The following is an 18,949-nucleotide window of genomic DNA, read 5'->3' on the forward strand; positions in this document are numbered from 1 at the left end:
TTACACCTGGTTTTCTTGAGTGATTCATTCACTTCCATACCTCCATGCATTTGCTCATGCTGGTTTGAAATGTTCTTCTTCCTTTTATCTACTTATAGAAATTGTATCTATTCTTTAAGAATGAGCTCAAATGTTATACCTATAATGAATATTTCCCCAATTCTTCCAGTCAGATATAGTGGTATATTCTTGATGTTCCCAAAGCACTTGGCTTACAAAAATAACACATCACTTATCACATGAAAAAATTATTTGTCTTCATCTCTGTTTCAACTTAGGGGCTGTCAGTACAATAGAGACAAGATGAGAATTTTATTTATCTCCACACACCTTGAAGCAATAAGCATGGACCTTGAGTGTTTGTTGAATGAATGAATGAATGAATGGTAATTCAGTTACTGTTCCAATTTTTCAACATGCCCAAGGAAAGGCCTGATCTGGGGTTATTTTTTTTCTCATCATAAATCTTCACTATTATCCCAGGAATTTGTCTCACCTGTTTTGTGAAAATATTGAGTTTTAAATTAAAAAAAAATTACCTGCTGTATGAAAAACATGAAAAAGGAAAGGGAATGATATGTCATTTTTCTTGTAAAAGTAAATACACTACATCAACTAGGTAATCAATGTTACAGGTAAGCAGAGAAAGACATTAAAATTTATACTGGTAAATAAAAAAGTTAATAGGAATTGATCTTCTATTAATAAATGTTGTGTCCACATATAACCCATTAGTAAACTTCCTGAGACTGGAATGACTTTGGGAAGGTATGGAAAAAAGGAAGAAGCTAGCCTGAATTAGGGAGTCAGAATTTCCTGAAAGCAATGCAGCTTATTACTTTCAATACTGTGCTTTGCCAATAAAGCCTGCCTAAGCAGACACCGACTTAATGGCATGGATCCTTATTTTGTAGCTGCACCTTTTTTCCCTAAAGACCATATACTAGAGCCCGGAAAACAACGATTCTTTTAAAATAAGTTGCAGATGTTGCCTCTACTTATCAAATTCATGGCCTGCACACAATTCAAAGGTAAATTTCATGGTCGTCTTGGTCAAATTACTGAATATCTGAATTAGTAAGGTTTTACTGTATTCTTAGAGGAAGGCATTTATGGAAAAAGTCCGATGTCTCTGGGAAGCATTAAATACTTTTTAAAAAAAGATTTTAAAATGTAGTTTTAGAGAGAGGGGAAGGGAGGGAGAAAGAGAGGGAGAGAAATGTTGATTGGTTGCCTCTTGTACACGCCCCACCAGGAGACCAAACCCGCAACCTGGGCAGGTGCCCTGACAAGGAATCAGACCAGTGACCTTTCACTTTGCAGGATGACGCCCAACCGAGCCACACCAGTCAGGGCAGTGTTAAATACTTTTAAAAAATAACAGAAAAAAGTAAACACTTTCAAATAAGATGAACATGAATTATTCCTTAAGCTAGATATAACTGAAATCTCAGAAGCCTTTGGTTTCCTCTGTAAATTACATGAGGGCAAGGATCATGGTCTTCTTCCTTCTCTCCCCCACCCTCCAAGACTTTATACCCCACAATGCCACGTTGGCTGTGCCTTCTGGTGACAGTTATCATTGTAAGAACAGATGTTTAAAAGCAACATTATGGGATTTTCAGATATTCTAGTTGTTGCTCTGCTTATCTACAACTATCCAAGACTCAAACATTATAGAGAGTTTTACTCACTGATTCTGGGTACAGGCTGCAAGTAATTTACTGGTCCCCATCCTGGAAAAGAAGAGAAAGGAAATTCATGTATTAGCACCACATCCAAAGGCATTTAATAAACTTTTCACATAAAGATACCTCTGAGACTCTAGTATTTTATTTTTAGCACAGAAAATCATGGGGAGGTTTTAAACATAGAATATACCACCCCCTCTGGGTTAATGAAGAGGTGAGGGCATAGTGTCACTTATCAGGAAACCAGGCATTACCTTTAAACTTGGCACCAGAAAGACTGAGCTTTCTGCAAGTTTCCTCTGTGTCAGAGAAAGGAGCTTGGGACAGGTGAGGCAGGTGGAGTTGCAAACCGTCCATTGCAAGGAAGAAAATTTCCCTGGATTCTTTGCCATCTATGCCATAACATATTAATGTGTTGATATGCAGTTATAGCTTTCGCTTGGAATCTTTGAGTACTAGGATAGATCTTTGGGTGAAACTGGTGCTCGGGATAGATGTGCCACGTGCATCTCTTGCCCCGCTGGCCCTGCTGTTAGATACCTTAGTTTGTGAAGCTTGGAAGAGTAAATGAACTGAAATCTAGGATATAAGAAATAGGCTCTTTGAGGGAAGTGATCCCAAGAATATTTAAGTCATCCAGAACTAATGGTATTGTAGTTTATTCTGGAGTGAAGAGCTTTAAGAAAGAAATGTTGGGGTTTGGTTTTCCTTGAACTAATGATTTTTCATCCTGATAATTAAGAAGAACCTCTTTCTAACAGATGAAGTTGCTAAATGTAGTATAGTGCAGGGGACCCCAATGGGTCCATGGCCTGTTAGGGACCAGGCTTCACAGCTGGAGGTGAGCAGCTCTCGAGTGAAGCTTCATCTGTATTTACAGTCGCTCCCTGTGGCTCCCATTACTGCCTGAGCTCTGCCTCCTGTCAGATGGGGACCGCATTAGATTCTCCTAGGAGCGGGAACCCTACTGTGAACTTCTCATGTGAGGGATCCAGGCTGCACACTCCTTACGAGAGTCTAATGCCTGATGATCCGAGGTGGAGCCGAGGCGGTGGTGCTAGTGCTGGGGAGCGGCTGCAAGTACAGATTATCACTAGCAGGGAAGTGTGACTGCGCAGAGACCATACAAATCAACTGCTTGCAGACTCATATCAAAACCCTAGCAGTGAGTGGCAAGTGACAATTAAGCTGCATCTGGTGGCAGGCTATAAAGCCACCCCCTCCTTCCATGGAAAAACTGTCTTCCATGAAGCTAGTCCCTGGTGCCAAAGAGGTTGGGGACTTGCTGACACAGTGTATTTCTTCCTTTTCGTCATCTATGGGGAGGGGAGAGCCTGAGCTCATTCGGAAAAGAATCCCGGGGAACTGCAAGGTGGTGACTATATGACTATTTAGCCTTTTGCTTTATAGATCATACAGTTTCAATTTTCTTAAATAAAATATTATATTGATAAATGTAACATAATTATACACTGTATAACATACGAAAATATAATTTTAATATAAACATATACTTGCATGCTAAACTATAGATTAATATATCATATTCTATATTACATATACAGATACGTACGTTTTGCTCTCTGTACGCTGTCTTGTTTTTAAAGATATCTTTAAGTATGTTGATTAAAAACTTGAATATATACTCAGAGATGATAAGCCTTAAGCAATGGTAGGATTAACTCTCTGTCCGGCTATCCTTCTCCATTTAAACAACCTACTGTCACTGCAACTCATTTATAATGTTGCTTTTCTAACCCTAATTGAGACAATAATCCTATTGACACTTGCTTTTTAAATTAATCTTTCACTAAATTTCATTTGTGTTAAAATATGCCAGTTTATACTTACGTCCATTAAAAGTTGTTCTATCTTTAGAATGATTTTAGACATACATCCAAGGGTATTTTGAATTGTATTGTCATGAGTTTCCTGGTATAAGGTATTAGCAGCTCCACTTGGTCTAGTAATTTCTGCATTTTGAATGAAGGTATTTATAAGTCACTTGCATAGTTCATCAATAAGTTATGAGTCCTACAGTATAACGGATCCCCGTGGGTTGGAACTTGATACGTAATCCACGGCTTCAACCCACCCTGATGTAATTGCAACTCTGTATTTACTTGTCCACCCATGTAACAGTAGCATGATTAAGGCCACACTTTCATGGCTTTGTGCTAAGAATATTGTTCAGGCTAGGATCCAAAATCTTCCTCCATACAAAACTGATCTTATCCAGTATATTCTCATTGTCTATGTAATCTGACACGTAACCATGGAAGGAAATTAAATTCATGTGGAAAAAATAACTATTCAAAAAGTCAAATGCAGCTGCTTCCTTATCTCTTAGGATATTCTGGTAAATTGCTTATTGATTGCATGAGGAATTGTTCTCATCAGGTATTGCTTTTAAGCTCTCTGGCTTACTGTGATCAAGTTTTACAATGATCGAGTTTTACAATGACAGGCTTTTCCTCCCATTTCCACGATGGCTCAAATAAAAAGGGTCACCTAACATTTTTTTTATGTATTGTGGTAAAAAACCACAAACATGAGATCTACCCTCTTAACCAGTTTTTACATGCACAAAAACTGGTTAAGAGGGTAGACCTCATGTTGACTGTAAGTACAATGGTGTATAGCAGATCTACAGAACTTTGTCATCTTGCATGACTAAAACTCTGGATTGATTGAATAGTAATTCCACGTTTCCCTCCACTCAGCCTTTGGAAGCCTCCATCTGACAATTTCTTAAGGGTCTCAGGACACTTGACTCTAGGGCATATTAAGAACAGTACACTCAGAAATTACATACACTTTCCTGGTCCAGTTTGGCTCTCCACACATCACAGATGGAGGTATGTTAGTTAGATGAACGCATGTCTACTACACTATATGGGAAACATGTTAAAACACAGAAATGATCCAGTCTTGGCTCTTCATAATTTCCCCAAACCTAGCTGAGTGTCATGTATAAATATGTATTGAATGAAATTAAATTTTAATACTTCTTTTCAAGGGTTGATATTAATATTAATGTTAAGGATGTTATAAAAAGACAGGAAAGTAAATAGCATTTATTTTTGAATTTCTGATTGTCTCTTTAAAAAAAAGTACCCTCTCTCCCCTCCCAATAACAGTAACAGCATGGATATCTTTTTAAAGATTTTGATTATACCCTCTAAATCACTGCTCTTTCTCCATGTTTTTATGTTGTGTTCACAAGATCGATTATAGCATTAAAGGCTTAATTCAGTGGCCTAGTTGATCTTATGAAACAGGATCTTTCCTCTTCATCACATTGCTTTATTCTGAGTCATTTTTGCTTTTGGTGGTAAAGTGCGTTTCACCTACTGAGACTCGGCACAATCCTCATACTAAGTGAATAGGTCTAGATCTTGATAGGAAATTATTATTATTATTTTTTAAATAGCACTTCACTGGCCCTTGTTGAGGGTTTGAGAGCTTCGTGCAGCATGAACAGCACACTACGCCGGGCAGAGCTCACACTCAAGAGAGAGAATTCAAATATGTCCACAACATACTTTTCCCAAAGTAATTCTTCTGGCCACATAATGAATTGTCTATTGTCATCCTTACCAACAGAAAATATGACAACAGAAAAGATTGGATGGTTTCCTAAGGCCACGTAGCAGTTTGTTGTTAAAATGGAAATAGGTTACATTTCATGAATGAATCAGTTTTTTTTTCCCAGCTAAACTGTTCAGAAATGTGATCAATACCCTCTTAATTTTACATTCAAGTGTTCTGGTGCGAAAAAAAAATGATTACAGTGATGTTTAGGTCCTTTGTTGTTTACTGTTTGGTTATAGGATGTAAACGTTTATCTGAATATTTTCTTTTGAAATATTGATTTGGTTTATCCTTACCTTCTTTTTTGTTTTGTTCTCAAATTATGTGGGTGTACAGTATTAAATCAGTAGTGACCACAATAACAGCTAACATGTACGGAATCCTTATTAAATATCAGACATGCTGCTGAGCACCTCATGTGAACCTTATTTAACACCAGAAGAATCCATGGGAATATAACCTGTAGCATTTTATTTTCCGTAACTCAACTTTAACGAGTCTTTCCAAAACATCATCATCGACATAGCAATTGTGTTCTGCATTCATATGTCATCAGTTTACATATTTATAATTGAATCTAACAATTATATGAACAAGTACAATTGGCATAGCAGGTTTGGAAACAGACTCTTGGTCCACATACACATGCCCAGGTGGGGGCAAAGTTTACAGGTGGGCTGGAGGGACAGCACGTGAGGCCCTGGTGATGAATAGCTGTGAGCTTCGGTCGGTAGGTTATGTCTAGGGAAGGGAGAGAGTAACTTAATCAGGGAAATCATTTAAGAGGGGCCAGTTAAAAGAACTTCTGCTGTATGTGATATTTTAGGTATGCCTTACTATGGTAAAATTAAAATAAAAAACAATTTTTTAAGTTGAGGGAAAAGGAAAGAGGGACTGAGTTTATGTATCTTGTCCAAGACTGCAAAACTTGAGGTGAAACTAAGATTTGGCTCCAGAATTCAGCTTCTAAACCCAGCACGTGAGCTGTCTTTCCCTCCATTCCATGGGTCTCAGGGCAGAGATGACTGTGGAGGGATGGGTGGGCTTGAGACAGCTCAAGAGTAGTCAGCAAAAGGACGCAGTAACAGAAGAGAGAAGCCAGAACCTGACAAAATCGTCTTAGAAATGTGCAAATAGAAGAGCCCTGTCACTGTGTTTTTCTCAAGTTATCCTAAGTACTTCTTGACCTTGGGCCTCGCCGGTTCAAAACAAAAGGAATTTCTGCAGACAAATCTGGTCAACTGATACTGCCAACTATTTTCAAAACTGGGTTTTGCAACTCTGGAACTGAAAAAAACCTGAGAGGGCGTCACTTCACTCCAGCAAATAAACATAACAGAAGAACCTCTGACGCAATGGTCCCAAGGGGAGCCGGGTGTGGGAGCAAGCTTAGTGGAAATCTGTGATGATGAAGAGCAATTAAAAGGAAGACATTTAAAATCTCACCAACCACTTCCTTCTAATCCTTGGGTTTTAGAGGTTCTATTTCTGTCAAGTCCTTTGAGTAAGACTATTTAAGTACCGGTTTTGAAAAACTTCCTGACCTCCTAGAAGAGATGATTTTATAGTAGCTGTATTAAAATGCCTCAGGATAGATCATTATGATTTTTCCATTCAGTATTAATGATTTTAGTTTATTTTAATAGCTTTCTATGATTCTTTCCTTGGAATTTTTCAAATTATTTCCTTCCAGAAGAAAACTGGGAGGGTATTAAGATTTCTGTGACTTTATAAGGAATTCATAAAAAGGTGAAGATCTCAAATGGCTATCCCTTCAATAAAATTATGTGAAATTGTGCAAAATATTGGTACATGGAACCTCATTTTTTACACTTTCAAAAATACCTATTTTGATTTTGACGGTTCTGGCTTAAAAATAATTATTGCAATCATTTGGCTATAAATGTGGTTGAAATTTAAAGCCTCTTTCATATAAAACAGTATCCATTTCAATATCTTTTTGGAAGTAATATTATAAGCCATGGATTATTTAATTAACATGCATACAAAGGCAAGGAGCTTAGGAGTAAACTGCTTCTTTCATGTGCTAAAGACTGGAAAATTATTTAAGAAAATAAAAGTAAATACAAATGAAGAAGAGAGAAAGAGGGTGAGATCCAGTGTCAGAGTTTGCACTGAGCGCTCCTTTTCCCGGAGTGGCGCTCGCTCTAGCTGACGTCATAGCCTCTGTGCTTGGCCACGCTCCCGGTGCAGGGGGATCCAGCGCATTCTAGCACGCTTTGTACACATCAGAGCACGAATCAAACCACTTCCAGTGAGGTGCTGAGAGACAGCACCAGCCAGACCGACAGCCTGAAAAGTGAGAACAACACTGAAAAGGGGCAGGTCTGATTCTACAGCTATTTCAGGGGAAACCCATGCACTCAGCTCCACGGAGCCTTAGTTCCTACAAAATGTCTCACTGTCTATTTTTGGCTTTGAGATTCTAGGAAATGGGGCTAAATAAACGAATAAATAACTAAAGCAGATAATCATTATCATGCAGTCACCATGTTTTTCCTATTTATGTTATGTCTAATCACCCCGTCCCCATAGGTGCCGGCCATAGAGAGGCCATAGACACGGCCTCACTTGCTCCTCATCTGCTGGAATGTTATCCTGCCTCACTCTTGCCGCACCATCCCCTCAGAAATTTTACTCTCTCTCATTTCTTTAACTCTTGACTGATACTTGACTAATTCCCCGACGTAAACACACCCTTAGCTTTGACCTCTCCTGAACTTCAGTTCTGTTCTGCTAAATTATAATTTTCACAGGGTTGTCCCACTGTTGGATCAAATGCAACTAGACTTGAATGAAGCTCATAATCTTTTTTTCCCTCTGAGCTTCCTCGTGTGTGTCTATTATACAGACTTCTTCCACCAGCCTGGCTTGTGACTTTGGTGTTCCCCCCTGCTGCCCATCTCTTCCCGGCACCTGTTTCCAGTCCCCTTCTGATCCTTTCTTTCTGTCTCACACTCATCCTTCTTGTTTTTTTAACTCCTCATCATTCCTGACAAGGTCCTTAGTACATCAAAGCCTAGAATACTCCAAAATGAACTCCCTGATTTCAGTATCCATCATGATGTTAATTTACTAAATTAATGATTTAAAAGTTGCTTTATCCATGTTATTAATCTGCTCAAACCCTCTATTGCTTCTCTCTGTTATAGACCCTGTCTAACTCTGCATTCAGTGCTCACTCAAATAGGATCCCTGCTTACCAGGGTAACTCAGAATTGTGCTGTACAAATTCTAAAAGTCCCCTGAATAGGCCACAGCCATTTTTAGTCCCAAGCCTGAACGAGCCAAATCACTTCCTTCTATTTGAAGAAGTCCCATTGCTTCTTCAAGACCTAACCTCGAGGACTTCACCTCTCCATTCTCAGAGAGAGCACCTGTCTTCCGCACCATGGTAGCTGTTGCTCATTTGGGAGGCAGGCAAAGCACAGGAGCAAACAGCATGCCAGGCTGAGCCCTGCACATACAGGGTGCGGCAGAAGTAAGGCCTGCTTCAGTGTGGTTGGTAGGGTAATAATATGGGTGTAATAATGTATCGTTTTAATTTGAACATTTCACCTAAAATGTCCTATGGTGTTCTTGAGCATAATAGTTATGTTACAGAATAACATGCTTATGATTTTGTAATAAAAGATTTTGTAATAAAACGGGGGCGTTATTTGTGCCTGACCCCTGTGCATTAACTCATTTGTTCTTTACTCTTGTCAGGTGAGTGCTATCACTACTCCTAGTCTACAGGTGAGAGTGTGGCTCAGACAGGTTATTCACTTGTTTAGGTCACGAAGATGCCAAGGGATGGGTCCAAGCCCAGGTGCTCTGACTATGGAGTGCTTTATGTCACCATCTATAACAGCTTCTGTTGTTATACATGCCCTTTGTGTCAACTGTCTCTACCTCATGAAGGCTTATGATGAGAAAGCACTGTGCCTCTGTCCTTCCTGCACCTCTGACTAGCACACAGACACGCAGGAAGAACAGCTTGAGATGCACAGGAAGCCAGTTGAGCTGTAGAAACAATGGTAAACCTCTGGTATTGCCTGCCATGCTTAAAACACACAAAGAGACACACCTTCCATCTTGATCTTCCCTATGTTACGTTAAAGGAACTGGCTGAAGAGTTCACAGGTCAGAAAAAGAGGTAATATTATTCACAAAAATAACATGCATTTCCACACTTCAGAATGTGGTACAGACAGTGAAGAAAGACCTTTCAATAAGACAGCCTCCCTTCGTCATTCTTTTCCTTCTTTCCTTTTGTCCTTCTCTCAACATATATTTATTTTATGTGCACTACATGCCAGAGAAACAAACCTCTGGGCATGTTATTAACGTTTCCATTCTGGACACTAAAAGACAGAGGCAAGTAATATAAAGTAATATCAAAAGCAATAAAAAGATTGCCAAAATTTATTGTGGGCATACCATGAGCGAGGCAGTAGGCCCACAGCTTGACAGGTATTATCTCACTCAATCCTCATAATAACTCCATAATATTCTTATTATCTCCATTTTACATATAAGGGGAGTAAGTTGAAAGAGGTTATGATCATATAACTCCTAAGGGACGGAGCCAGGATTCCAGCCCCGGGAGTTTGAGACGACTCTTAACCTTCACACTAGACGTCCTCTGGGAGTAGATTCGGCTATGCAGCGCACAGAGGGGATATATAAAATTGGTTTCATTTCCTCTGAAAAGAGCCCCCAGAATAGCATTAGAATACAACCGGAAACTGTCCAATATAATCACAGCCTTTACCCAAAAGCAGGTGTGTGTCTTTAACAAGTTTCCCTCTCAGGGATTTACAAATGGATCCAACCCATTTGTAAAATGAAAAATTAGCACCAACTAATCTCCAGAGTTCCTCCCACACACAGACTGTCTATTATTCTAAAGAGGCAGCTGCAGGGCAGTGACTGTTTGCCAATTTTGAAGTCAGAAGCAGTAGGTTTGATAGCCAGCACCCTCGCTGCAGCTCCTGGCAGTGGCCTGCATCTCTCAGTTCCGGCTTGTCTTCTGCTGACTTCCGCTGCCTGGAAGACAGTCACCCAGCCTGAACGTCACCTGGAGACGCAATGACCTACTCTCTTACCAAAATTTTAAGTGTACAATACGTTATCGCTGACTATAGGTACACCGTTGTACAGCAGACCTCTAGAGCATACTCCATCTTGCTTGACTGATACTGTGTCCGTGGATTAGTAGCTCCCCATTTCCCACTTCCTGAGCCCCGGGTCACGACCATTCCACTCTTGGCTTCTGTGACTTTGGCTATGTTAGATAACTCATGTATGTAAATGGAATCATGCAGTATTTGTCTTTCAGTGTCTGCCTTATTTTACTTAGCATAATACCTTCGAGTTTCATCCATGTTGTCACAGGTTGCAGAATTTTCTTTTTTCTATTTGAAAAAAGGTTGAATAGTATTTCCCTATATGTATGTCCCATATTTTCTTTATCCATTCATCTGTGAATGGACATTTAAGGTCTTCCCACATCTTGGCAATTGCGAGTGATACTATAGTGAACACGGGAGTGAGACTATCTCTTCGAGACCCTGACTTCAATTTTTTTTGATAAATATCCAGAAGTGGGATTGCTGAACCGTGCGGTAGTTCTATTTCTTAATTTTTGAGGGACATCCATACTGTTTCTCCACAGTGGCCACACCATTTCACATTTCCACCAACAATATGCAACTCCCCAAGTATTCCAAAGCTTTGCAATACTCCCCAAAGCTTTGGTCTTGAACTCACATCCAACATTGCCTCGTGGTAAGTTCTGGCTGAGGAGGAGCTATGCCAACAGAATAACGTGTCTGATTTGGAAGAATAGTCACATTCTCCACCCCCTTCTCTGCATTTCCAGGATTGCTTAGTTAACCAGCACGCGCTAGGTAAAGCTTTTTCTTCCCATCTGAAATACAGTCTCTTTATGGGTTTTCACTACAGGCTCTTTCTGAGCCATCTCATCCACTTTGTTGGCTTCAGTGACTGTGTTTATACTGGCGAGTCCCAGATCTCTCTAAAACCTGTCTCTCACTTGAGTTCCAGACTCAGATTAGAACATGCTTGGCTTCAGGTCTTCCATAGGCACTGAAACCGAGCCTATTTAAATGTGAGGCCCTCCTCTCCTCTTCCAATCGTGCTCATCCTCCAGTGCACCATCTCAAGGACTGGCACTACTCCGTCATCCTAACGGAGGCCTGGGATTCCTCTTGCACTGCCTCACGGCTCACTTGTCAACAGCAACCAAGTCCTGTTTACTCTTTCTTCAAACTTTTCTCAAATCTACCCTCTTCCCTTGGCCCCACTGCTGCATTCCCAGTTCAGGCCACTATTATTTCTCACCTAGATAACTGCACTAGATATCCAAGAAGCATCTTTGACCAGAGAGATAATAGTCATCTCAAGTGTAACATACCCAAAACAGACATCTTTTATCCTCAGCTCCCCAAGATGGTCCTCTCATGTATATGCTGCTACATCTCAGCTAATAGCATTATTCACCAACTTGCTCAGGCCAAAACCCAGAGTCATCTTTTATCTCTCTTTTTTTATTCACCCGCATTCAATCTTCGAGTATTTCCTGTCATATCTTTGTCAACAATACATTGTAAATCTGATAGGGTCTCATTATTTTTACTAAAACCACTTCATTTTTCTCTTGGTTTACTTTAATAGCTTTCTAAATGGTCTCCCCATCTCCACTATTTTTTTAGAATCCCTCAAACCAGAGTGCTTAAAAATATCATCTCATTTCTTTGGTTAAAATTCTCCAGTGATTTTCTATTGCAATTAGCATAAAATCTAAAGTGTTTATCACAGTCTACACAGCCCCACATAAACTGAATGCCACCTATGTATTAACTCTTAACCACCATGATTCAGCCACACTGACTTTTTTCTTAGTTTCTTCAGTCCATCCAGCTGCCTCAGGGCCTTTGCACTTGCCATTCCCTCTTCTCTCAGAACTGCTCCTCACCAGTTCCTTTGCATCATTCAGTTCAAATACTATCTCCTCAGAGGGGTCTTCCCCTTAGAACTCTAGTGAAAGGGCCTCTCCATGTATAACTCCCCAATGTTTAATTTTATGTCTTCTGACAAGATAATGACCAACTGAAAATAGAAAAATATGAACTTACTGAACCAAGTTATTTGAAATTAGAAAAATCTGTTAAAAAGTTTAAAACAAAACTGCTGCATATTATATATCTATATTCATGTACAGAATTCAAGATTGCATATATTTCATGGCAATTAACAGTGTATATGAAATAATTTGGAATGTGGATTGAGTACAGACACTGGATCATTCAGGTTGGTGAAAAGCGGGGAGTAAGTACCATCAGTGAGTCTGAAGAGATGCAGAAGAAGCAGGAATCTGCCTCCTTTGTAGGTAAGTCCCCAAAGCTGAGGATGATCAGACGTCCATATCTCCTTCCTTTCCAACTTCAGGGAAGGAAGAAGAATGAAAGTATACAAGCAAACCCTTCTCTCCCCTCTGCTTGCCTGAACTGTCTGGAAGATGCACTCTGATTAGTCAATCCAACAATAATTTCTGGAAACATAACGTGTCCCAGAGTTACGTTATGGGGATTGTGCAGAAGGATACACAAAAGCACAGCTATCATGGTTTGCTGGTTTGTTTTTCTCTCTCTTTTTTCAGTTTTGTAATATCTTATTGTAAAAATTTTCAAATACACAGAAAAACAAAAAGCTTCATTTTTTAAGATCACATTTCTCGCAACTTCAGATGTTGACAAGTGGTCTTGAAATCCCCCATTATATGCGAAAGCTCTACTTGCCTGGGCCGAGGACTGCAGCATTGCATGGTCAGTGCTGGCATTCTCGTCCCCTCCTGAGTGTGATTATACTGCTAGCGGGTCAGTCCCTCCTGCTAGAAGTTGACTGTTTTTTTTATTTAAAATTTTATTTTACTGTGGTGGAACACTTAATATGAGATCTACCCTCTTACAAATTTGTAAGTGTACCATATTGTATAGCAAGTCTCTAGACTTTAGCTGGGGTTGTGGGAGGGGCCTGAGGAATTGGTAAACGGCTTCAATCCTTTGCTGGCATAGGAAGCTGAACTGCATTTCATCTTTGAGTCTGGAGAAGATTTACGTGTTTCACGGGTCTCCTCTGTCCTTTCGATCCGCCCTGCGTCAAAGAGGACTGATCACAGCATCATTTATATTGCTAAACTACACTGTTAGACTACTTGTACAAGTTCTGAAGCTAAAGTGGTTAAAAAAAGTTTAAATCAGCCACATTTCAGCCTTGGTGTTTACATTTGTATCAGCAAATATGAACGTAAATTTCAGTCACATCTGCCATCTTGTATGCAAATCTTTTATTTTTCAACCCAAACAATGCTCTTCCTTTGACATTGTCTTGAGTGACAAGGTTAATTTGGATAATTTACTGGTGGAAAGAGTATGATGTCTAAGTTACGCTGCACTAGAACCCACTGCATAGACAGATTCTGGGCAAAATGTGGCAGTATTTGGAGGGAAAATATAAAATGTGCAAACTGATCCCAGGCATCTGTTTGCCTTACCTGTTACTGCCGTCAATCACTATAAATTATTTAAAACCAGTAATAATGAAATCCATCTTTCAGAACATTTAGTTTTTGTTTGATTTTTCCTATCTCTCAAAGACTTTGACTACCACCAACTTTAAATGCTTCCTAAGAAGTTCAGAGAGATGCAAACACTGCAACTATTACTAGAATACTAACAATAGCACATTACAGGTACTTCAATGCGGAACCAGGATCTAATTCAGATGTGTTAGGAAATTGTTATTTAAAGAGTTCTGCTAGGAAGTTAAACAACATTCAACTGATTATCTCTCTTTTGATTTTCTTCCTCATATGGAGAAAGAAAATTATTTTTTCTTTCTCAATAAATTGCCAGAGAAGTAAATTTAATTCTAGGAATGCACTTTCCATCTTACCTTTAAAAAACATTCTGTACATTTGCATCAGGTTCAATAAAGAGAGATGATGCTAGCTTTCTAATATACTCAACAATAAAAAACACCATTACAAATTATACAGTCATAATCCTTTATATTTTGGTTATTGTAGACCAAAATTATTTCAGCTAGACCACTGAAATAATTTTAATACTGTCATTTAACCGATATTAAAAAGAACTATAACTACATATGAATTAACTATGAGTTACATGTTTTAAATAGGAGGCTTTTTTTTTAAACAGCAGTGATTCTGAACATGTTAAGGAGACTTTGAATGCTAGAGTTTGACTTTTCACAAATGCCCTTGCAATTCCCATGAAGCCAGTGCACAGCTGTCCGCCCGGCACACAATGAACTCCACTGTTCATCAGCGCTAAGAAGGCTTGGCTCACAGTGAACACTGGGAAGGCTTGCAAGTACTTGTTATATTCACTTTGCAGTGAACAAAAATTGAGCATTCCTTGACATAGAGAAATTGTCTCTCATATCCTGTTGTTTTTCAAAACTCAGAGGTTCCTACATTAATGGCAAATGACTTACTGATAAATGTACCTGACTGCAATTAAAAAAGATGCAACAAAGAGTTGTATTAAAGGTGTGAGATAAATGTTAACAATATCCTGCATTCTGTTCTCAGTCCAACCCTCCAAATTTCTCCTGAATGTAGATGCCTATTGCTAACAGCACATGGGCAGGTAGAAGAGAAATTCTGTATGTAAATAATATTATTTTCTTGTATCTACTAAAATTAAAAAAAATAGCAGAATACTGAAAACTAGCAAGTGCAATCAAGACAAAATTATAAAAACCACAGTGATTTGTGCTCTTTGCTTTTAGCGTTGCAGTGACACTGGGGAGGTCATATCTGTTATCTCTTTAGGCAAACAGACTCATTCTAGACAATCAAGATTCATGGGTCACGGAGCTGAAGGCAGAATTCAGAAAATACCATCCCATTCCGCACTTCCCCTAAACAATCAAATCAGTCATTATTTATTTTTTGCATGTTTGAGATTTCTCTCCAGGAAATCTCAAATATAACTTTGGTGCTTTGCCCTTGACTCATAGTAGTAAATCATAAGTATTCTTTCAATAGTTCTTCAACAAATAAATGGATACATGAATGACTTCCTTTCCAAATTGAGTTAGGATGCAGAGATTTACATGCAGAATTAATAAAGCCTGCACTTTAATTTATGGGTAAGGAAATGCTCATGGCCCTGGGGGTTGGTTCGATAATCCTCTGTGTTTCCTCAAATGCACTGTCTAGGGTGTTCTTGTATGTATGCTCCTATTTTTCTGTTTTTTTCTTGTGCTGCCTTTCCAATGCCTTCCCACCACTCTTACGGACTTCTTTCCTTAGGAATCCCCAGGGCCATATTCTGTGTCTGATGATTGAACAAAGCCACTTATGCCTACGTTTGTTAAACTGACATTTACTGAGGGTCTGCTTCTTCCAGACCCGTTGGGAGGCACTAGAAACAAAAGAACCATACAAGCAATACTGCTTTTGTTTTCACTACCTTTTAAAAAATTTCTTTCAAAACCTAGCTTGCAAACCAAACAAAGAGAACCTGCAAGGACCTCAGTCTTTGAAAAAGTGTTCCAGGACTAGGCAGTTAGCTGTGTAGGCTCACTCAGTATGGCCCCAGTGCCACGGCAGTGCCTGGCAAGAGGTGAGCGTTCATTCAATTCTTGCTCCATAAATTTAGTTGATCATCCAACACATACATATTGAACCCTTACTATGCACCAAGGAATAAGGCTGTGATGATAAACAGAAACCCACGCATCTGCCCTCAGAGAGAGCACAGCCTGGGGCAACGCTGTCCAATAGAACTTCTGGGAATGACGGGAATGTTCATCTCTGCACCCTCCACTCAGGAAGCCCCTGGCCGCATGCAGTTCTTGAGCACTTGGTATGCAGCCAGTACAACTTTGAAACTCAGTTTTAAATTGTAAGTAATTTAAATTTTAGTTTCAAAATGGAAGTAGGATAAAGTATTTTTCCATTAGAAATAACTTTATTGTTTTGGTAGGACTACAGGTTTCTTCAACTGTTACATCCTGTACTCTATTAATCTTTACTGTAATATATACACATTTGGTATATGCAGCATTTCTAGCATCTCATAACTTTTTATATTGTGATTACATGTTGAAATAATAATATTTTTAATATACTTGTTAAATAACATTATTAATCTCATCTATTTCTTTTTGCTCTTTAAAATGTGTCTACTGAAAAATTTAAATTTATATACTGCTTGCAATTTTATTGGATATTGCTTTATCTAGAAGAAAGCAAGTGAGAGGAAAAACAACCAAAGAAATAATTATGAAAACTTGAGGAACTTGCTAATTTAATCATCCTTTCTGTCTAAGTTAAAACCTTGTAGGTACCATATGATACAGGATGTTACTTCTGGGTATATTCTCAAAAGAATTGAAAGCAGATTCTTAAAGAGAGAGTTGTATACCTATATTCATAGCAGCATTATTCAAAATAGCCAAAAAGTGGAGGCAACCCGAGTGCCCATTGATGATTGAATGGAGAAACGAAATGTAATATATCCACACAGTTAAATAGTATTCAGTCTCAGAAGGAAGAAAATTCTGAGACATGCCATGACATGGATGAACCTTGAGGACATCATGCTAAGGGAAAATAAGCCAGTCATGAAAAAGATAATGTATGATTCCACTTACATGAGGTACCTAAAATAGTCAAATTCATAACCAGAAAATGGAATGGGGTTGCAAGAGGTTGGAGGTAGGAGAGAATGGGAGGTGCTGTTCAACAGGTAGAGGGTTGGTGCTGCCAGATAAAGAGAAATCTGTGAATGGATGGTGGTGATGGTCATACAACAGTGTGAGTGTCCTCAGTGTCATATAAGTGCAAAAAAAAAAAAACCCTTTAGGGAAAATAACTACATTACTCCAGTACGATTTAGTGCATTTCTAGGTGCAAGGGTCAATTAAAAATATTTTAATTTAACGTAGTTCAGATGTACATTTCTATATGTTCTGGGGCGAACATTTTAAAATGGCAGGGGAAGTCAGCAGATTAAATGGAAAATGGCCAAAGAAAATAAGGAAAGATGCGTTAAATAAAGTTAGGTTTGCATGTGGTGTTTTGGTTGTCTCTGAATATCAGGGAAACAGAGAGCTGTGTATTTTTAGACAAGGTGTGGGTAGAATTGCATTTCAGGGGTATTTTCAAGGACAAAACCGCCACATTTGACTGAGAAATACAGGTTGTTTCTGTGCAGCGAGATATGTGGGAGATTTACAGTCACGCTGATAACTAGGGCATAGTGAACACTTAGAAGCAAGCGTAGGTAAGCAAGCACAGGCAGCATTCAAGAGACATTCTGCAAAGACGCAAACAAGGCAAAGATGTTCAAACAAAGGTTGGGGCCATGGTCAAGATCATCTCCTCCTATGAATGGTTCAACTGGAAGCAAAGACACTGGTGACCATGTTGAACAAAATTTAAATTTGCTGTCTGGAATCGATAACGTGGTGAACCGTGGTTACTCATTAGCTGCTCCATATGAATTAGTAGATCGGATTAATCAGCTGCTTGTGAAAGAGTCCACTAGGTCTGGTCTTCCCCATATTGTGGCTCTCTCTGCTTCTTCAACTCAGGTTCTGCCCTTTTCAGAGTTCTTCCAACTGCCACTCAAGTCATAACCTGGCTTCTGGGCTGAGTAGTCTTCAGGTGTTTCTTGTTTCCTTACAGTCTCATGGCTTCTCTCCTGTCCTGCAAATCCTATCTGGGAATTTTCAGTGAAGTAATAAGACAACTTGTATGATTATTACTGCATTGCTCAGCTCAAATGACCGGCTTCACTTTAGAAAGTTTTCAGTTACCCAGTGTACAAGTATATCATTTACAGTTGATTAAAACGTTTGTGGTCCTTTCTAGGAAGAAAAAAAAAGTTGGGCATCTGTTCCTTGGTTAGAAATACAAGTTCATTGTTTTTATTCTGTGGGAAAATCAGGTATGACTTAAGAGTCCTTTCATAAGCAAATCCAAGGATCACCTATATTCTATTACTGTGGGCATTTTTAATCCTTTGCTAATATAAGTGCCACTTTAAGTAATCAAACTATGCATTTACCTAGAATGCCCCATTCCCAAGTCATGTCAGATAAAAGTCAGTGACTAGTATCGACTGAAATAAACACACAGAATATACCCTTTCATTCAACTTCCACAACAAACTCAGGTTAGCGTGAGGCTAATTTTGTTGAGAACTGCTTTGGCCTGTGCTGTCTTAATAAAGATCTATACTATAGCTCCTGAAAAATCCATTTTTATTTGAGTTACGTTCCATTTTTATTGGGAATTTTTCTGATTTTTTTTTTTACAGAATATTTAAAACATGAAAGCCTGAAGTAATTTTCGGCTAACAAATTATAAAACTCTTCTTCATTTTCTCTCTTGGGTGAAAGAAACACATTTATGTTGTGTAAGAATCAACCCAGATAAAAGTTGCTCTTTTTCAGTTACACAACAAGGTACCCTGCTTTACGGTGAAATCTACTGTGATGTAGCTAAAGATAATATTTCTCCCATGCCACCTACAGACACCACGTTTCGTTCACATGAGTCCTGCTCAGTGCGCCATAATAGCAATCCAAATTAAACA

The 18,949-nt window shown here is 38.9% G+C and overlaps 1 protein-coding gene across 7 annotated transcripts in view; it reads right to left on the reverse strand.

The window, feature by feature from the left end:
* The window catches only part of CHST9 (carbohydrate sulfotransferase 9), a 268,780-nt gene that overhangs the window by 137,215 nt on the left and 112,616 nt on the right, over nt 1-18,949 (reverse strand). For all 7 annotated transcript variants that reach the window (XM_053912210.2, XM_053912209.2, XM_024580660.3 and 4 more), the window contains one exon: nt 1,695-1,736. In XM_053912210.2, the coding sequence (XP_053768185.1) occupies nt 1,695-1,736 (42 nt within the window). The remainder of the gene's footprint in view (nt 1-1,694; nt 1,737-18,949) is intronic.

Source organism: Desmodus rotundus, chromosome 10, assembly GCF_022682495.2.
Source record: "Desmodus rotundus isolate HL8 chromosome 10, HLdesRot8A.1, whole genome shotgun sequence".
Taxonomy (NCBI): Eukaryota; Metazoa; Chordata; class Mammalia; order Chiroptera; family Phyllostomidae; genus Desmodus; species Desmodus rotundus.